Below are 23,009 nucleotides of genomic sequence, written 5' to 3' on the forward strand. Positions count from 1 at the left end.
AGTTGATCACTGTCGCTCGGCAACCAACTCAAATGGCAATTAGCAATTAACTCACTCGCTCTGTATGTATGTGTGAATCAACATCCCTTGGCTTTGAGTAATGTTACCCTCTCTCCTCTATTACTGGACTTTCACCGTTGCGTTTACAAGGTAAACATGTCTCTTTGAAATTAAATATCTTCTTCTTGTGGAAAACATTGATAAAAATAGGTTATTTGGGTCAATTGAGGTAACTTCAAACCTTAAAATTTTTCATACCTATATCGATTTCGAATCATCAAAACTGTCGGTATATATGGAATTTCCTCAAGTTAATTCGTGTAAAATCCAATTATCGAGCTCCTATTAATACGTAAAATTGTTAAAAATTGGTTCCGTTCATCGACTTTCTCAATGATTTTTCTCTATCCTCTAATATGATGATGCCTAAGTATACATCAATCTCATGGTATTTATTATTTTGAGCGACCTTCACTCTTCACTCTTCCTGTAGCGAATTGCGACCGTGATTGAATTCGGAAAACCCACGGTAGGTGGACTTGGTACTTTATCACCAAAAGTCGATGCAGCTGCTGCTATTGGTTTAATCTACGTTACATTTTTTACTAAGATGAATGTTTCAAGGACCTGTAAACAATTCTAATAGCATTCGTATGACAACATGTTCTGAGTACGTTCGGCTTTGAAAATGGCAAGCTTTATGATACCAATGTCAAATTTGACATATTCATATTAGTGTTGCTATATCTGCTCTAAAAACTGAAACTGAAAAATATGAACCTGTTGAAGAATACCTACTGTAAATTTCCCAATTCGAGTATCGTAATGAATCATGTACAGTGATTAAATACTTGCTTTCAAAAGAGTTTTTGATTAGGAGAATCTGGATGATCATATGACATATGGAATGGACAATGACGTGAGTTTGAATGTAGTAGACAGTCGTGTATAATGATGATGTCACAATCGTTATTACCAGAAAGAGTTGCTAGCTAAAAATCATTGAAGATTCGACTATATTGTGAGTGTGTTAATTGGGTTAATGTGAAGGAATCAGCCATTAATATGAAATTAGCTGCATTAACAGTTAATACAAATATTCGAATTCAATGGTCATTGGTTAACCTTTCCAAATATTCGAAAATGATACGAACCTTATTACCATCATCATTCAGAAATTCACTCTTTAGAGTTTATGGACCCAATTCTTGTTTTTTTGATTGAGGTTATAAACCATAGAGCTTCATTCTTCTGAAAGATAGTGCAAGCAATGAGGTCAGCTGTACTTTATATCTGATCGCTGGATCAACCACAAAGACAGGATTTGTTTACTATGGTCTCCATAGTCACTAGATCCGACGCCATCAGTTTCTTATTTTAGAAGCTTATGACTATCAACACACCTTCCAAAATTATTAACAAGCAGCTACTACAATAATAAGTAGAGAAGCACTGATTAATATTTGTCATTTGCATTCGTAATGCGCTACAAATTATTTTGAATTTTTGAATATTTGAAGATTTTGAGAAGCTCGAACATCAGACTTTTTGGATTAAATGATTTTATTTATTGTTGACGCTATCTTACCGTTATCTATGGTCCATTTGGAAATTTATCTATTGTTATTTTTATCAGTCTATCGTCAGTCATTCGTCTTAAATGTCCCGAGATCCTCCTGAGAAGAGACACTTTTGATGTTCCATGCATAAAATTTTTCCAGTATATATAGTTATATGATACTGTTCACTTGTGAGATTGAAGATATCCAATAATCTTTGAAAATCAACTCCCTTTTCGGCACATATCTCATGGCGTTATCAGCATAGCAAAAGATTTTGATATTTCTGTCACCCATTTCGTATTTTTGCTTAGCCGCACCTCTTTTATGATCCCATCCATATTGATGTTGCATAACGTCTTCTTGAATGTTACCGCTGTTGACTGCTGCTTTTGTTTACCTGAACTTTCTTACCTGAGTTTTCGATGGTCTGGATAATATTGATAGATATGTCAATGAAGCAAAGTAATGCTGGTAAATAATGCGTCTAATCTGAATCCTTGCTGTTGATCTTCTAGTGTTTTGATCGAGTTAATTTTGTTGGTGATAATTTTTGGAACGACTTTGAATGTTGTATCTAGTAAATTCATTTTCCTGTAGTTTATCTTCTTTTTTTAAACATGTTTATAATTGTACTGGGAGATTTTTTTCGTGGGAGATGATGGCCAGCGTAATTTAGTAGTTCATTATGGACTCCATCCTGTCCTGGAAATTTTCTGCTTTTTCAGCCAGTCCACATTATGCGGTTTGTCGCTTTTTTTATTATTACCTTCTCCTTTAAAAATTTCGTATTCAAATAATCATTTTAAAACACTTGTTATGACAAAATAAGATCATTTTTCCTCATTAATATCAATAAAAAAACTTCCATGATTCTAATGATATTCATTTTATTGATTTTAAGTTGGAATCGGGATAGGATCGCTTATGAATACAGAACATTTGTTTGAAGTATTATTCCCATGATACCGAAGGCAGATACTTGGGGGAGACGCAATTGTCAACTCTGCACCCATCAGAAGTTATGGCCGTTATTTTTCTTATTCTATTTTGATACACGTTTTTCAAGCGTGCCGTTGTAATATGCTGATTAAATTTAAATTCTTAAAATATTGCGTGTCTAGAGGAAGGCCAGAAAGATATGTTTACAATGAAGAACTACTGAAAGTGGATGATATATCATTGCAACTGTGGTTATAAGAAAATGGGTATCATTAGCATATCTTTGAAAGCATTCTTTAGGTTTTTGCTTTACATTCATAATCGAAATTGGATCATGAGGTGATACTGAAAATTTATAATGAAAATCATCTATATCAAATGCTGCTGACAGAAGCTTTTTCATACACGTCGATTCTTCTCCCGCTCTCTGTATAAAGCATGTTGAATGGTGTTTTAACACAGAGTGACTCAAAGTTTAATAAAAAACACAAATTAGAAAATAATTCTTGGCGTAAGAATAAAATTATAACTACGGGTATGACTAAATTTGTACATTGTAATCATTAGATCTGAATCTGTAAGTACCGGGACTGTCTGATTGATTTTTTCTACTGAATGTCTTATATGTCAAGAGTTATTTTTCACTTTTTGGTATAACTTACTCTACTGTATCTTATTTTTTCTTCGTCAGTTGGATTTTGAACCTGTCTTCAATATGTGCAGATCTGTTGATGGTTGCATCTCGATAGCTGTTGAAAAATTAGTTACATTCGCTCAGGTGAAACTATTGAAACTATTGAAAATTATGTGTCCTTTTTGTCCATTTTGTCTATAATATTTACAAAAATACCCATATTAAAACAACGTGGCTTGTTTTCTGTATCACGAGGTAGTAGTAAATAAGTACTTTTGGAAATCGACTCGCCATCTACTTTATTGCTATTTTTTTTGTATTGTTAGTCTTTCTGGTTCATTGTCACTTGGGGGATTTGATTGATTCTGTGGAAATATAAAACATTTTTTACAGCTGATTCAATGTTTATCTGTTTCTGAGATGTTTTTTACGCTGATTTTATATCTGCTTTTCGTTTCATCACGTCTATATTTTGTACAATTTCATAATATAATTTCTCTCGACTGTGACATGTATTTTATGAAAAGAAACACGATTTTTTATAAATGAACAATAAAGTATTTTTGTTTCCAATATTAGTTTACATGCACAGAGATGTATGAATGAAAATAAATAGTTGTACAGAATGATTTTTTAATTCATTTTAAAAAAATCATGGAGGCATTTTGAAACACGGAAAATTGGATAAGATAGTAACGTAAAAGTATCTAAGTTTAGCTTTTGAAATTTCTTTTTTTTTTATTTCCTGCATACTCTTAGGTGTCTTAACAATTCCTCTTGAGATTTCACCAGTAGTCCGCCATCATATTTTTATTCCACCTACCTTGGTACCCTTTTTCCATTTCTTCTATGTCTTAATAGAACCGTTCACTATGCTTTTTACTATAACGTACATCATTCCTATTAAATTTCTGTACTCGAAATCTTTATTGTTACCCAGAAAACCGTACACAAGTTCATCCAAGCTAGTTTTTCTTTCTGATTCATACTTTATCCAAAATTTGCGCCTTCCATTAAAATTCGATTTTGTTGACCCAAGAGTATTCCTGCTGGATTTTTTCTGACTAATGCGGGAAAATTTGTATGAAAGATACTTGAGACAGGCACCTCCTTTTGATCAAACGGTCACAAATTGCTCCATCAATCAGAGCTTTTTGTGCAGCGGTGGTAGCAAAATATTTTTAGGGTCATGCAGGATACTTTTCATAGCAAGTACAAAATTTTGTCGTTTGAGCCAGAATTTGTGAGTATCTGATTAATTAGTAGCCGGGAACGAATTACCACGATAAAAATTATCCATTTGTAAGTTAACCAGACGTGGTAGAGATAAAAAACGAATTACATTTTTGAAATAATGATAGAAAATTGTTCGAATAAGATCTATTTCCATTTCGTTATAGATTTTGATGCAGGAATGTGTATCATCCATTTAATCTACTGAATTATCTCATCTTTGTTATGCCTAACTGCATATATCGTTGCGCAGCCTGGAATTTTTTCATGAATTATTTTTCCAGTGACTATTCACAGCTTTAGGTAGCTAGTCTAAACTTTGCTTCTTCAGTTGGAGTTGAATTATACACGTGATATCATTTCTTATGAATTCTTGTCATACCAATTTCATCTATTATTTCACATAATTAACAAATTCGTCAGTGGTAGGTTATATTATGATGAAGATGTAAATAAATGCGATCAAGAAAGATACTTGAAATTGAGATAATTTTCTGAGACACCCGTATATGTCTGGGATAGAATACCACGATATTAATATATCATAACAAAGATTGCTTACCCTACGAAATGATTAACAATTTAAACGTAGTAATTAGTCTGTATGTGGTTAGCTTACTCTTACCGTCGAAAATTCTCATTAATTGTAAATATGTAAATTCTGTTTCAGAGTATGTGCTTAGCGGAAGCCCCAGGGCGTCTGCATTTCCGGCCAGATCGCCAGTGGCAACAAATTCTGCAGCTACTACTACGAATTCTCAACTCAGGTAAGATAAAATTTTAACAAGCTATTTATCAGGCTATTCAGGATTTCAAGTTAAATACTCGAACATACTGTTTAACATATTATATTAACACAGTGTATTTGTGTAGAACAAGTTGAAAAAAGAAACTAGTGGGAATATAATAATAGAGAAGCTGATGAAATATTGATTCGTTTGATATGCAAATTAAGAAAAAAATAATAAAACATGAAATACGTTTCGTAATTGCACACTGAATAGTATAAATGTAAGAAAAATTCTGTACGATAACTTGGGATAAAAAGAAAACATTATCCAAATTTTATATCAAATATTCTAAAATAGTGACGTGATTCAGTTCAGTTTCGACCCGAGGTTTGGACCTCAAAAATAATCACAAATTTCACAAGTAACGACACTTATTCTGTGAAATATCACAACAATTCTTGTTTGCGAGAGTTTCGTCTCGTCTGGTCCCGCTTTCAAGACCAGGCGAGACGCTAGATCTTCCTTGCGAGATAAGACGAGAGAAAGAAGTTTTAATTATGATTGATGTTATTGAAACATATTTTTTGAGACGCACAATAGCGAGCAGCCTTTTCCGAGATACTGCCATTTGTACTACTATTATACTAGAATTATTTCTTCGGATAATTTTAAATCTTATATATTAAAAAAATTGATGATTTCCATTCCGAGTCCGTTCAGGCGTTCTATCCAATCGATTTGCTTAATTTTTTTTTCAATGAAAGGTATTGATGCACAGATCAGCCATCAACCATCGGATTTCATCTAATTTTCACCATTCTCAAGTTATACTCAAATGCGATTTCCCCCTGTACATTACTTATGGGAGTTTTTCACATACACACGTTCTATCCTCAATATCTCAGGTTATATTCAAGATAGAGACTTCGTTTTGGTTTAAGAACACTGGCTGAAACACCTTCTTTCTTTTGAGCTTTTGAACACTTAAATCGGTTGAGTTGGAGAGGAGCTAGGCGCGGACATTCAATGTGTAGTTATGGATTTTTGTAGGTTTTGGCAAATTTTCTACATTCAAAGATCTATATCTCAGGTTCTGATATAGCTACAGAGTTCGTTTTGGCTTAAGAACACTCACTGAAACACCTTCGTTCTTTTGAGTTTTGAATACTTAAATCGGTTAAGGTGGAGAGGAGCTAGGCGCGGACATTCAATGTGTAGTTATGGATTTTTGTAGGTTTTTGGCAATTTTTCTACATTCAAAGATCTATATCACAGGTTCTAATATAGCTACAGAGTTCGTTTTAGTTTAAGAACACTCGCTGAAATACCTTCTTTCTTTTGAGCTTTTGAACATTTAAATCTGTTGAGTTGGAGAGGAGCTAGGCGCGGACATTCAATGTGTACTTACGGGTTTTTGTAGGTTTTTGGCAATTTTTCTACATTCAAAGATCTATATATCAGGTTCTAATATAGCTGCAGAGTTCGTTATTTTCCGTTATAATGATTTCTGATACTTATTTAATGGATTCGATGCGAGGGAAGCCGCGGGTAAAAGCTAGTTGAAAATTAAAATATTGTCCTATACGTCAGATAAATAATTTATATTGGGAAAACATCTATCCTATTTAAACTTTCTAGTACCGTACACCAAAGATAAAAACATTATATATGACCCCAATTCACTCATTTTCTAATAACTTCCCCATGAATGTTAACATTTCCACCATCCGTAGTCGAATCTTGGTTGGTAGATTTTTCTTGGAGTTTATCAGATCGGGTCTTATTATGGTTCTAGTTGGTCCAATGCCTACCTGCAAAGAATATTTCTTCCCATTCACTTTTCCATCCACATATACACTGTAACTGCGACATCTGACAAAAACTCTCAGTATGAGAGAGTCTTTCGAATAATCCTGGGTCGGATCCGACCCTTTCTAGTTCTTCATGTGCGGGAGTACTTCGTACATGCTTTAGCTCTCCACAATTCCAGCATCGAATTATTAGAAAGTTTCTATTAGATGAAAATACACTTCATTATTGATCTCATGGTCATTCCAAACTCAAAAGTATGAAAAGAACTGATATTTTACCATATATTTATTCTTCTTCGCATACCGTGACCATTATCGATTGTTGACTGCCATGTTGGCTATCATATTGACTATAATTGCTTCATTCGCTACAGCAGGGAATAGCTGAGCCCTTAACGATTGACGACGATTATCTAATCACGATGTTGTGTATTACTAAGTAAAGACCACGTCTTTGGAATGTTTAAGATGTTAACAGTAATAAGGAACATCAAGGAAAAAGCAGCAGAAACATTATAAATCAAAAATATAACCTATTCGATCATAATCGTGCTTAATAAGTGAAATTAAACATTTAATTACGGTGACAAAGTTATTAAAACCCTTTTTATTCAAGTACCAGATATTTAGATCTCAACCGTATCAATTTTCACGGCTTTTCTTCAACTAGATTAATTATTTCCATTTCCTTTAGACACTCTTTATATTATAACAATTATAAAATGAAATTTATATTCATTATGTTGTAAATCATTAATTTCTTTTTTCTGGAAACCATTCAAAGCGTATTATATTCCGTTATAAGTAATAACGAGCGAACCTCTTGTTAAGGGTTTAACTTAAATATGCAAAGTCCTCAGTTTCAACCACACGCACGTTTGAATTTCTCCCGTTTTCACGTTTTCTTATGAATTGCTAGCGAAACAAGAGAGATCAATAGGTAGAAATTACATAAAGACGATCCGACACCTACGAGTATTGGATTTAAAGTAGTTCAAAGAAGTGATTCAAATATGAATCCATAGTATAAATATTCGATACGATTTTTATAGAAATTGATCTTTTGATTTGTAATCTAAGTTGGAATTTCTAAAGACGTTGTTGTATCACGTGAGTTTCCATAACCAAGTTATCATCTTCAGAGAACGAAGGTCAAATGTTTTACTTCTGGAGATAATAACTTCGTTATGAGAACGTGCTTCGGATGGTATAATTGTATGTCGGTGTAGTAGTATCCTGGAAGAAGTCAATTCAAATTAAAAAGTTTCGAAATAATCTCGAAGTGCGCAGTTTTCACCCGAAAAAAGTATAATCCAGACCCTTGACTTTTTTTGACTATATTATCAGTTATATGATCAAATTCTTACGATACTTTTGGATGCAACTTTCAGTGCCTTAACACATACAGCTACATTAAGGGGCTGCAGTAAATGATTGAATTTGAGTAGGCACCGAAATTAGACGAGTGGAGAGTTCAATGTGATGCATAGACATCCAAAAACAGTATAACTCGTTCTCTAGTCAAGTATTGAAGACATTTTATACGTATTTATGACATGTAGCTACATATATCATCTGCAAATGCTTTTCCAGAAGTGTATAAATGGTGAAGCGCTACCCCAAGAGTGGAAAACATCTTATATGACTACCGTATATAAAAAAGGGGGCAGAGAAAATTGCGACAACTACCGAGGACTTACAGTGCAGTGTATAATATCCAGAATTTATGGAAAAATCATAAAAAATAAAATCGAACAGGAATATTGCAACATGGAGGCAGAAGAACAGGCAGGCTTCAGAGCGGGGAGGTCGACTATTGATCATTTATTTACGATTTCGCAAATAATTGATAAGAAAACCGCCAAAAATCAAGAACTACACCTTTTGTATGTTGACCTTAAAAAAGCATATGACAGCGTACCGCAAACAAAACTATGGGATGCCTTGGAAAGAACAAATATAAATGCGGCCCTAATAAAAGCAGTACAAAAGCTTTATGAAAACAGTAAATCGCAAGTAAAAATAGGAAACAAGGTCTCAAAAGGATTCTCCATCAATAAGGGGTTAAAACAAGGATGCTGTCTGTCGCCCACACTCTTCAAGATATACCTGGAATACGCACTAGTACACTAGAAAAGGAAATGTAAGAACATGGGCATCCCACTAATCGATTCCACACTATATACCCTGTGTTTTGCAGATGACCAAATAATCTTGGCACAGGACTACGAAAACTTAGAATATATGACAAGAAAGCTAGTAGAGGAATACAGGAAATGGGGTCTAGGAGTAAATTTTAGTAAAACGGAATATATGTGTATTGGAGAAGAGCAACAAAATTTAATACTTGAAGAAACACAACAAAAAATAAGTCATTGTACAAAATACAAATACCTAGGCATGATCATCACTAATGATGGAAGATTAGATGAAGCAATAATACAAAGAAATAATCAAGGAAGACAAGCAATAAGACAACTAAATAGTGTATTGTGGGACAAACAAATATCCAAGGAAAACAAACATCGAATTTACAATAGCATAATAAAAAGTATAACAACATATAATAGCGAAGTCTGGCCTCTAAAAGAAAAAACAGTCAAAATGCTTGAAGCCACAGAAATGGATTATTGGAGACGCGCGGCAGGAATATCAAGACTGGAAAAAATAAGAAACGACAGAATCAGGGAAATCATGAAAGTGCAACATACGATTACGGAAGAAATTAGGGTGAATCAGTTAAGATGGTACGGACATGTCCAAAGAATGCCTGAAGACCGCATACCCAAACAAATTTTAAATTGGGCACCACAAGGAAGAAGAAAGAGAGGAAGACCAAGATTGAACTGGAGAGAAGGTATCGAGAAGGATATTCGAGGGAGAGGATTGGAAGAAGATCTTTGGGAAGATCGAGAAAAATGGAAACTGGGAATCGGAAGACGGCGAAGAACGTTTAACCCGATTAATATATATATATATATATATATATATATATATATATATATATATATATATATATATATATATATATATATATATATATATATATATAGCTACATATATTCACCCACTGAAGTTCCGATACCCAATTTAGCAAGTGACTTGAAGCAAAGTGTACAAGATCTTGCTTGTGAGGAAAAACAATCATTCATATTTTCATCACCAGAGGCTATGTATAATTTGGAAATAAATCAAAAAATCCTCTTCTGATTGGATCGCTCCGGATCAAAAATACTCTTGCTCTATCAAGTAACATTTTACTTCTTCAAAGCAGATCCTGATTTGTTTTTAAGACATACTTGCTCTTCTTGTGAGTTTGGTAAATTTTCTTTACCATTTGATACTTCCTCAATTATTGTTATGAGAAGTTTTTGACTTGATTCATCCATTATTTTTTGAACTGATTGGAATAATTGAGCTTTTGTCATTAGGAAATGTTTTTTAGACATTGACAACTTAATTAATATTGTTACTGCATCTGTAGTGAGTGTAGTAGCAGGACCAGAAAGATAAAAGACTGATGATTTTCTTTGTATAATGTTGATTATGCAGTTCTTCAAAATCCGTACATCCTGTTGCCTAGAAATTGCCTTAAAACTAAGTTTTCACAGCTCTAGAGAAAATTCTGTCGTGCGATTTTTCTAATTTACTGAAAGATCATGATTTTTAAAACTCTGTAATTTTTGCGAATACAGGATTATTCCCATATTATAATCTATAATTCCCACTATTAACTACTCAAGCTACAGTTTCATCCTACTGCTTATCTTCCAGAGCCGGACCATTTTTTGGGGTGATAGGTTCTTCTAATTGGGCTCATGTCTCTAAAAAAGCAAAAATCTCATGTCTAAGTAGAGACACAGAGTAAAAATTGGTGAAAACGTGGCCCTAATATGATTAAAGAGATTTTAATTTCGACAAAAATGATAAACAATATATTTTTCTAAATTTTGGAACAGACGAAAAATATCATTTCCTAAGTGTTCCAACGTAGATCAGAAAACTAGAAGGAAATTATCCAAAACAAAGTAATAAGGGAACGTGTAATTTCAACGATGTTAATTCTGATGAGAAAGGGGAAATCGTGAAAACAAGAAGATACAAATGAAGTTAAAGTTTTTTCATTTTTTGAGTTTGTTTCTACTTAAATCGTTTCATAAACTATAAATTATCTCTTTCTTTCGCTTTTCTTCTTATAATCAAATAAATTATCATATCCTCAATGTTTTACTCATATTGAGAAGCCATTTTAGGGAGAGGTGAGTCACTGACCTCCCAGAGTTATGGGAGACTTTATTTTAATTTTAATTATATTAATCTTCAGTATCAATTTTGATGATAAAGTCTCCATGCAACGATTTTCTTTTTGACTCAAAAAATAATCATAACGTTGTCTCAAAAAGACAGATTTGAACATTTAGAAAGTTTCTTTGGCACTTTTTTGAACTTGAAACAAAACTCAATGTAAATGATTTTTATTACATGATAGACAAGTGATTATAGTATCAAATTGACAAGCCGAAACAAGTTCTTGATTACTTGAAGATTACAGAAATTCATTCATAACGTTTCTTATTACACCTCGTAGTATTTTTGTTTCAAATTTATAGTGTGAGATGGAGCTATAATCCTTCTTTATGATGAATAAATAGAAATCCTTCAATCCCGAACGTTAATACTATGAAAATAAGTACATCCCTTTCATTTCTTCTTCTTAACAGAGACGACTTTCGAATTTAGTCTCGAAATACCTTATCAAGTTATTCTCTATTCCACGATTGTTCAATGCAATTTCCACTGATAAATATCAGAAGGAATTTATTTAATTAAGGCAGTATCGATCGATATACATTTTTTATTAAATTTAGTGTTCTCTGTTTTATTACTTGTAATAATTCCTTATTGTCAACTGAAGTGATAAGAAAATGTCATTATTGTTATGTGAAATAAATAGAAAGAATGGTCGCTGAACGGCTTTGTTTGATTTTAATTAATTCCGAATGCATTACGTCGTCCCGACGTCTTGGAGTACATCAAATTTTCGATGATATTATATTTGCGCCTCAAGCAAACTAGTTTAGTTAAGTAATTGAATACATAGTGGAGAAATGTTATATGAAAAATTGGCTATTTGTGACTTTATTAATTGATTATTCCAACACTTTTATAAGAGCCCTTCTAGAATATCCGATAAACAACAGAAAATAAGTTCGAATAATCGCAAAATGCAGTTAATTGCGATAACTGAGAGAATATTTTGGGTATTCGAAAGCTCTGTTCAAAGTGGGCGCCATGTCAGCTCAAAATCAACCAAAAACTCTAACGAATTGATGATTATCAGCAATATTTGGAGCTGTGAACGTGATGAACCCAAATTTTAACGTTGATATGTGAAAACATACCTCTAATATTTCACAAAGGAGTTCAATCTACCGGCCGCCGAGTGGACTGAACATGATAAATCGCCTTAATAGCGGTTGGTAAAGTTGTAGCAATATTATTTTGGGATCTACATCATACAATATTCATCAACTATCTTAAAAAAGCAAAATTGTAGACAGCAACTATAACATTGAGCTATTGGGGCATTTGGAAGAGATGATCGCGGAAAACCAGTTCCATTTGGAGAAAATAGAACTGCTCCATCAAGACAAGTTTTAAACTGCTATCACATCCACCATATTTTCCAAATCTGGTCTCCAGTACCTTATATTCTGTCCTCAAATTTCACTCCGAGAAAGAGGCTATTGTCGAAACATATTGAGTATAATAGAAACTGAATGTATTACAAAATATATATGAAGTTCTCCACATAGGTACTAGCTAGTAGAGGTGCAATTGGAAACGATATAATCAATAATTTGGTTAGAATTTAAACTTCTAAAATCAGAAACAGTCAATTTGAAATAACAACGTAGCAAGTTCTAGCTTTCAATTTAGATAAATATCTCTAGAGAATGAGAATTAAAAGCAGCGACGATGAAGATTTCGTGGTGGTAAAAATAAAATACAAGAACCCTTATAATATGTTTTTTTGTGAAATTGGAGATTGAAACTGCTAGCGTACTCCAAGAGACCATTTATCAGTAGTAACATCAACTTGCATCTTGACTGTTCACTCGCATACTTACCACGTGGTTAACATGGTATAAAACAATGTCTTCAATTCATTAGAAGCATTTTTTTAACAGATAACATAATAATAATAACAATAATAATGTATAACAATAATACTGGGACTTACTATATACACTTAAATATAAATAATTGATATTTGATACAAGCAATGAAAAATGCTTGGAAATTATAATGTAATCAAGATCGATTGTGTCTTATGATACTGATTGTCTCATAAACCATTTCACCCTCTGGACCTATACGAAGAGCTTAATTCGCAGCTCTCGACTTCAGTTCATAGACAAACTTTCAAAATTTCACAATATTTGGTTATAAGGAACAGACATTTTTATACGAAAAGTATGATTGTCAATTTGAAGATTGTAGAATATTCTTCCTAAGCCCGGAGCTGTACCAATTTAGCTAAACACTTTCTTATGACCCAGTTCCAACAAATAAATTAGGAATTTTCTCTTCTCATTGTTTCTTTCATCTTTGATCCCTTTGAGCCTTTAAATAAAACGAATAATTCAAGTGTAAGTTTTGTAAGTCTTAATTTTTCCGCTTTCTTTCAGTCATCACTTTGTAAAAAATTGCTCAATTTATCTTTTTGTTCAAAATTTGAAAAGAAGCGCCGAAGATTCATCAGATATATCAGACATTAAAATGGGTGGCAAACTGTTTCATTGGTAAGTATTATTAGATCACTATTTCCATTAAATACCAAATTAGTTTTGAATAAAATCTATTCAAAAGTAATTACAAAAACTTGATCTACAAAACATTCACTGTTAATTAAAATTCCAGCACTTGGCGATCAGATACAAAAAGAAAACAAAATAATGAAATACCTACTTACTTAGGTGAAGATGTCATAAAGCTGTACAAGAGTTTTTTGAAATGCCAACCAATCTTTTATTTGATCTTTATCAAGACTAAAAACTATAACTCAATCATTTGAGTTAAGATGTATTCAGCACGCAACACTATTCGAAATTATCTACTTACTTCTAAGCATTTTGTACCTCCACGGAGTTTAATAACCACTAGCAATCGTCGAGGGAAACTAGTTATCATATTTAAGGTGTTTTATGAATGATCTTCCAAACAAATATTTTTTGAACATTCAAAAACTCTCTTGAACTTTAGCCAAAGCTGAGTTCGTATTGTATATACCTAACGTTATAATTCTGCATCAATACACCTTGGACGAATAGGAAGCAGCTCTGTGTCTATCTCAAAACAAATTCCTTCGAGAACTAACAACAAATGATTCCTTTGGATTTGGATTTAGTTCTACTCTAAACTCTTTCACGATTAGGTGGTTAAGACACACTCAAAAGTTACATGAATGAAACTTTTTGAAAACAAAATCTTGTAATAACTGAAAAACAAACATAAAAATAACGGAATAAAGATAAAAATAGAATAAAATTTCAATATACAATGAGTAACAAAATTATATCAAATATTATTATTAGAATAGTCGTTTACAAAGTAGAAGGCACTTTCCAGTAAATTTGCCCGCAAATTATTGCGAAAGGTGGGAAAAGATTATATAGATTTGATTTCAAATGGCAAGTGATTGTGCATATTTTTGCATTGTAAAATATTGAGCCCTCAACTAATTCTGAACGTAGAATAGGTAAGTAAAGATCGTGCTCCGCGTTCCTAAGTGCAACGATCTTTCTGAAATTGGAGAAGCGTGTTTACGAATTAGGCAAACAGATTCAAAGATAAATAAGGAAGAAAGAGTCAGAATTTTAAATCTTTTAAAGAAGTCCCTGCAGTGAGACCAGCTCTCTTTTAAAGTTTGAGGATTCGCTCAAATTGAATCGCACCATACGTTTCCCAGAAGGGAAGGACATATCGGAGATGCGACTCAATAAGGACATAATAAACTGTTAATGAGGTGGATGAGTTCAGTTCCTTGGAAACTGATCTTAGCGCAAAACGGGAGGAACCTGCTGTGATCTACTGTTGAGCTGGTATATCTTCTATTAGCCTTTTCCTAGATAATTTATCAAGTTAATAATTCATATATGGAAAAAAGAATATTCAGTAGACATCTTTAGTGTTTGGTGAAAGTGATTGTAGTTGTTAGATTCTCAGACGCCGAACCATATCAGCTTTATCCCAAGAATCACCTTCACATTTATTGTTCGAAAATAAATTCATGATACAAATTCACGTACTAGAAGGTAAATTTTCCTTCTAAACTTTGTGGTATTTTTTTGAAATTAGAATTAAATTCTATTTCTAATACAGAAAGGAAGGTCATAACTAATATTACTTCCACATACGAATATCTGACTGAAGCTTCAATGCTACTACGGAAATATGATGCATCTTTTAAGTCAAAATGTTTGTACAGTTTCAATAAAATCAATAAAAAAGTTATCCTCGCATTCCCAATATCTTGTAGCAATATTTTTTCCATACCTTTCGTGACCTTCACGTTTTTGACACGGGTTATCTTTTACGATGTCTCTCCATGGAATTTTGTTGGGTTCATCACTTATCACAATTGATAGGATTACACTTCCTTGGTCATCGCGGCTACGCCCAAAAATCGCTCAAAACCCAAAGTTAACGTTATTTTTGAACTGCGCTAAGAATTCGAAACATCCTCCTGCACTAATTTTTGCCTTGTATAAATTGCTCATCTAGGATCCTTAGAACACTTGTTCAGGACATGTTGATCTGTACTGCATTTTTTTTGCTCTTAGGCTCCGGTCACTTAGGACAATTTATTCCACTAATATATTGTTTTCTGGAGTAGTTACCATATAGGATCTCCTGCACGAGTGATTTTCGTCCTCGGGGAAACACCTTAGACCAATTTATAATTATTAAAAATGATGTCTATTTTGTTTTTGATTTGTACTGGCGTTAATCCTTCTTCAATCAAAAATTTTATACCAGCACTAAACTTAATTTGACACATTTTCCAAAAAAACTTGAGTGATCTTTCGAGCTCTACTACCAATAATAAAATGAATCGAAGCAGCAACTTGAAACTTTGTGTAAATCTTATTGAGACTTGACGCTGACACGTGACAAGTTTTTGCTAGATAAGTTTATTAATAAGATTCGTCTGAGGTAATTTCTGAACTTAGTGATATTTTATTTAGGTCCTAAAATTCCAGATATTCCTTCGAGTGGTAGATTTGATGATGATCTATCCGCGTTAACAGATGGACCCTCTAACATTATGTGTTTTGTTGTCAATTTGCAATTGCAGTAGCTATTAGTCAGTCACGTATGACCTAGACGGAGACGCGTTAGAAGAACTTCATTTCGATGAAGTTTACGCACTCCGCATTATCATCATTTACAGTTTTCTCGGCGACCAGGTCTGCTCCTTTGTTTCCTTTTATTCCAGTTTGTGAGAACATCCAACAATATGCATTGTTTTTTGTAGTTATCTTATATATATTGCAGTTGGTGATCAATTTTTGAGTATGAAGTGATTAAGTACGTCTGATCAATTAGTGATGTATGTAGCTCAATATATTGCATATAATTCAGCAGAGAAAGTGAATGGAGCTGGAGGAGTTCTTAGCATATATTTGAAACTTGGTACAATAACATCGATACCCGTAGCATCTTGAAATTTCGATGCGTCTGCGTAAATATGTACAAAGTTATTGTAATCATCAAGTATATTAACAAAGTGTCTTTTGCTTAGTGAATGGTTGGTGTGATTTTTGACGAATGCGGTCAGCATGCTAAATAATTTGATGCTTATTATTGTCCGTAGTGTAGTCGTAGAATATTCGATAAGAAGACATTCAAGAAGGAAGAAATTTGATCCCTCTAGAAAGATTCTAGTTATAGTATAGGACGGTTTAGTGGTTCTAGTTTTATGTGAAAAACGATTTTGGAGTTTCTTTTGAAAAGTAGAGCTGAATCCTTTTATTTTATTTGGGCTCAATTACATTCCTTTGTTTCCTGAAAATGGTTCTCTTTATTAGTAGTTCAGACTCTCGACTGGTGTTGTTTGAATGTAACTGTTATCAAATGCAAGGCTCAATTGTGGAAGCTGTCGAGTCTGGTCGATATTTTCTTGGTAAATATCGATATTAAAAGTGAGTGACACGTTTTAATTTTGAACTGAAGTATAGTTAAACCTGTACAAACACGTTCAACTATCGTTTGTTACTTGTACGAAGCACGTTCGCAGATGAAATTTAAAAATGAAAGCTTAAATATAAACACTAATTCCGAGGTTATAAAAGACCCTTTCATGAATATTCACTTGATATATCCACCGCCATCACTTTGTACTAAGCTTGAATGATTTATCGTCATTATGGAGGACGTAATATTAATGTTTTATAGCAGCACATGTTTGAACACGCCATTATAAATTGTTTATATTGGAAAATTAAACACAAATACGGAGAAATAACAAAATTCGAATTACACATTGACGTTATTATTAATTAATTATTCTAAAAAGTTATACAAAAAGATTACACAGACGTTAATCAAATCGACCGAATAATTGACACCGAGTGTTTGTATTCGCGCACAATTAATGGATGTTTTGTTTGTCGAAGGTTCAATTCGTATAGATTTGTATGTATAAAGGTTTTTTTTTCGGAAAACTCCATTTCATCGATTCGTACTAATTACATCGACAATTTAATACATACAACAATTTATATTTCAACTATTTCAATTGCGTCGCAATGACAATATATAGATATCGAAGAAAATGTATTAATCATTTCAATTCTTCCCAACTTTCAATTAGTTCGATACCTTTTTTATAATAAGAATCGTACAACTCCTCAAAATACCCGTTTGAAATGATATCTCATGTACCCTATTCGCCAGATATAGCCCCTCAGATTATTTTTTTCCAAGACGTGTTGAGATTTTCTAAGAATGAAGAAGTGATATCCGCAGTTAATAGCTTGACGATACTTATTATAAAAAGGGTATCTTATTGAACAGCGTTCTGTACATTTAATTTGATCGTAGAAATACAACATCTACTGATGTTAAGCCTAATGTGGCATTATTTATAAGCCACATCCCTTGAACCATCTAAAATTCAATGCAACACGAGATTTTCAACAGGTGGATGTCGATACCTGGTGCTAGGATGATTTTTATTACTTAAACGTATTACACATGGAAAGAAGGAAAGTTTCATCACCATCAGTATAAACGAGGAGCTCAAGCAATTCAATTGAGACTATCAAAATCCTGATGACCGCGAAACATTGATTAACAATATTTTTTATTTTGATATAGCTACAAATGGTTTGAACAGAGAAATTATTTATAAATTTGAGTCTACAACTCATTGATATTGAATCAGATTTGGTGAGAAATCATCTGGTTTATCAAATACACTGATTTTATTATTTTGATATGTTAGCTTTGCAATTTGAACGTTTTTGTCTACAACAATTAACTAATTGAAGAGTTGTAGCTTGACTCTTCGAAATAATTAGAATTTCCACTTTTCAGATCTTGTTTCTTTTTGATTGATTTTAATGTTGTATAATGAGCTTCAAAACAACAGGTTATAATGAACGTTCCCGTGTATTTAGGTTTCTTATGCGATAACCAATAATTTAATTGATGACTTGTACATAATTTTCTCATTTTCAATGTTTTCTAATGATAAAACCATCAAAACAAATGTTTTTTATACTATTTATAGATAGAAATATAAACAGTATGAAAATCCATATAGTTTAGGAGAAATTAGAGTTGAAATAAATTGAATACGCCCGAATATAACGTGGCACATAATCAATGGAAAAAATTTCTGATGATTTTAATCAGTAGTTACTCATCTTTTGAATTCCATAAATCAACAAAGAAAAACGACAAAAATCCGTTGCGAGGGTGGCTACGTATTTCGCAGGGCTCATTGTTTATGAGAACAGAAGACTCCTGAATAAGAAGTCGGCATCTGGATGTCCGCAGAATTTTCTCAGCTAAAATAATAGCGGTGCCCTTCTCGTTTTCTCTTCACGAAGGTGACGGCGTTCCAACCTCTCTAAGAATGCCATAAATTCTCCAACCTCCGACTGCCTGACAAACAGAAAACGTCCCAGTTATTTCCCTTATCAATTTTATGGAGTCTACCCGTTTCTTTTGACGGGCCTCTATTTCTGTTTAAGACTAAAAGTATACGAAAGCAGGAGAATTTTTTCTGATATTTCATATTTTTTGCGAGGCACATTTCACTGAATGGAATTTCATATTCAAATCGACCGGATTATCCAATTTAATACTGAGGGCTTCCAGTTCTAAATGAATTAAAAGCACAATGTTGGGTTAATTTGATTTTTAATCTTACTGGATATCAATTAATTGATAAGAAAAGTATTTTCATTAATATTATATAGAAACAACCTATCAAAATTTATTATGAGTGTTTGAAAACAGTGTGCTTTTTGACAAAAATAGAGAACTTATCCCTTTGCCGTATACATCTCACGCATTTATAGAAGAAAATTTTAAATAGTTCAGTCAATGTAGTAAAACTTTGAATTTAGGTTCTACTAGTCCTTTATTTTCTCTACCAGACGTGGAATTTTACTTGGAAGTGGATGCATATTTGAAAACAAATTGACTTTTGTCAATTGATATTTCATTTATTGAAGAAATTATGAGTTTTCAGGGAAAAAATAACATTTACAGACAGTTTCTCGTAAATAACTGGAAACATATGCATTTAATTGACAAATATGTGAAAAACAAAATAAAGTCTATTAAAAAACAGAAATAATTGTGTTTTTATGATGCACTCAGGTCCTATAGAACTGATATTATTGCTTGTCCAAAGTTAATTGGTATTTTCCAACGCCAAAATAGAAAGTTTCTACGTACAATAAACAAAAATCAATACATTTTTCTTAAATTACGTCTATTCACCTTTGTTCTTATTTTCTTTTTAAATCCTATCATCAAAACTAAGCGAGTTATGAAGAGAATAATGTTTATTCGTATTTTCTCTTCGATAAAAAAATATTCTTATCCGCTCTTGAACAAAATTGTTGCCAATCATTCTTATACGTTTTGAGTGTTGGACCAGTATAAAGTATTTATTTCTCAAAATTGAAATTAATTGAAAAACTATTATTGATTAATTTTATGGTTATTTTATGAGCTAGAAATTAACTTATAGATCTTAAAAAAACCCACGAAAAGGTTTTTACAAGGACTTTATTGCTTAAAAACTGAGCGACGGAGGGATCAAAATCACACCTTTGTAGAAATTAGAATACAGTTTAAACTCTTTCAAACGTCATTGACTGGACTAAAAAGATATTTCCATGTTTCTATATAAAAACAATTATTATGGAAGTGTATATGCAAAAAGAGAAAATGGGGAAGACTAGATGAATGATAGAATAGACAAAGATAAAAAATAGATATGGAGGCGGCGAGCTTGTAGAAAAAATCAATCAAATAAACTATGCTCTAAACGAGATAATAATTAGATAAAACGAAATAGGAGAAAACTAAAAACAGAGAGTTATTTTGACAGTTTTCTCTATTTGATACAGTTTTCAGGAGAAACAGATTAGAAGAAAACATAAAGTATACCAGCAAATGTAAGTCAACCAAATAGCCTATTAATATAAGAAACAGAAACAATAATTGGGAAGGGAAACTTAGAAAAAAAGAAAGAAAAGAAAGAAAAGAAAGAAAAGAAAGAAAAGAAAGAAAAGAAAGAAAAGAAAGAAAAGAAAGAAAAGAAAGAAAAGAAAGAAAAGAAAGAAAAGAAAGAAATGAAAGAAAAGAAAGAAAAGAAAGAAATGAAAGAAAAGAAAGAAAAGAAAGAAAAGAAAGAAAAGAAAGAAAAGAAAGAAATGAAAGAAAAGAAAGAAAAGAAAGAAAAGAAAGAAAAGAAAGAAATGAAAGAAAAGAAAGAAAAGAAAGAAAAGAAAGAAAAGAAAGAAAAGAAAGAATAGAAAGAAAAGAAAGAAAAGAAAGAAAAGAAAGAAAAGAAAGAAAAGAAAGAAAAGAAAGAAAAGAAAGAAAAGAAAGAAAAGAAAGAAAAGAAAGAAAAGAAAGAAAAGAAAGAAAAGAAAGAAAAGAAAGAAAAGAAAGAAAAGAAAGAATAGAAAGAAAAGAAAGAAAAGAAAGAAAAGAAAGAAAAGAAAGAAAAGAAAGAAAAGAAAGAAAAGAAAGAAAAGAAAGAAAAGAAAGAAAAGAAAGAATAGAAAGAAAAGAAAGAAAAGAAAGAAAAGAAAGAAAAGAAAGAAAAGAAAGAAAAGAAAGAAAAGAAAGAAAAGAAAGAAAAGAAAGAAAAGAAAGAAAAGAAAGAAAAGAAAGAAAAGAAAGAAAAGAGAGTTAAAATTAAAGCTACAATGCAATACAATGTTGTTGGAAAGAAGAAGATAACTTCTAGGGAATATTATTTTCGTCAAGTTTACAACAGTTTACAACGCAGATGTTCTTTGACTATTGGCAAAAGCTGGAGAACTAAATTTGGAGAGTAGAGCAAATTTTCAATTAATTTTGAGCTATTGCTATTGCGGTTGTCATAATGGGGAACATGTGATGGGATAAGTTCCTAATGCGACATATACCGCATTTGTATTTGATCGTTCCTAATAATTTTGTAGGTAGATAAATTTTTTTATCCTTACTGGTTTCTACGTATCGAGTAGAGTGGGCGAGGTAATTACTAGGCCCAGTATTTGTTTGGACTTAATTTGCCCCAGTACTCGACCACAAATCTACACGCATCACAAATCAGACCACGCCTGGAAGTTCTAGTTATAACGTTGTGAGATTATATCAATGATTCGCTAGGAGTTCAAAGCCCTTGTATTTTGAGAGAGCCTATGAGGTTATATAAGAAGTACTACATGAAGTTTTACGAGAATTAATAAACAAAGAACGTAAAGCATGGGTAAAAAACAAGAGAAATTCTAGAGGCGTTCTCTCTTTTGCTACGCGAAGATGTGAAAGAGTGATAATCTGTGTTAAGGACGACACCCCAAATATTTGAGTCACTTTAAGATATGATATGATATGATATGATATGAAACCCAAAAAAACAATGAACTACAGGACAAACTCTTCATCTAACCTTCAGACTGAATAGAGAACAGGCAAATTGTGGTGGAGGGGGTAGCTATTGGGCCGACAGCTCGTTTCCCAGTCAGACCACTGGACTTGCCGATTTGTCTTCATCAAGCGAGTAGGCGGACGAATGTCAAGTCGGATACTCGCCCACATGTACTGGGAATTGCTGAAAGGAATTGGTTCATTCATTAAGATATGTTATGCATATACTTTTCAATTAAATGAATTAACTATAGAAAATGATAACAAAATAAAAAGAAGTCGAGGTGAATTTAGCTAAAGTGTATTAAAAGATGAGGGCTTCTTGGTATTGGTATTATGATCTAACTTTGATATTTTGTTTGGTGACATGAGTTTTTCTTTTCAAGATCACTATATTGTGGGTTTTTTTCCAATTCATTTCAATTAGATTAAATGTTTTCCTGGTGAGTCTATTTGCGTTTATAGTAGTTATTATTTTCATGTAATTATTCTAATTACAGTGACGACATCGAATGCAACGATAGATTACATTCCAAACGGCACCGGTATGTCTGAGAATATATATTCGAAGTAAATCACGAACACACAGAAAGAAAAAAGTCATATTGTGTGTATTTATTGTGAAATATTTTTCTACAGAATCGTACTCATATTTCCAAAGTTATATAATCCATTTTTTCTTTCTCTGATGTTTTTCATGCTGCGTTGTCTTCTTTTCACCACTATTTCAAAACATTTCACTGCTAAAAATTGACCTCTTACAAAACGACATTGTTTTTAATTCCACTCGACAATACCAACGAAATATATAAAGTATTCAATGCCTGGAATTATTCTACAGAACCTTTCTAGAAATTAGATTGTGTGATGAAGTTTTCCATCTGATCCATCTTTTTAACTAGACTTTATTGGACGTTCCACGCAAGAT

The 23,009-nt window shown here is 32.4% G+C and overlaps 1 protein-coding gene across 1 annotated transcript in view; it reads left to right on the plus strand.

The window, feature by feature from the left end:
* The window catches only part of LOC130446940 (teneurin-a), a 556,419-nt gene that overhangs the window by 205,938 nt on the left and 327,472 nt on the right, over window positions 1–23,009 (plus strand). The window contains exon 6 of the mRNA XM_056783483.1: window positions 5,039–5,135. Within this exon, the coding sequence (XP_056639461.1) occupies window positions 5,039–5,135 (97 nt within the window). The remainder of the gene's footprint in view (window positions 1–5,038; window positions 5,136–23,009) is intronic.

The sequence above is a fragment of the Diorhabda sublineata genome, chromosome 7 (genome assembly GCF_026230105.1).
Source record: "Diorhabda sublineata isolate icDioSubl1.1 chromosome 7, icDioSubl1.1, whole genome shotgun sequence".
Classification (NCBI taxonomy): Eukaryota; Metazoa; Arthropoda; class Insecta; order Coleoptera; family Chrysomelidae; genus Diorhabda; species Diorhabda sublineata.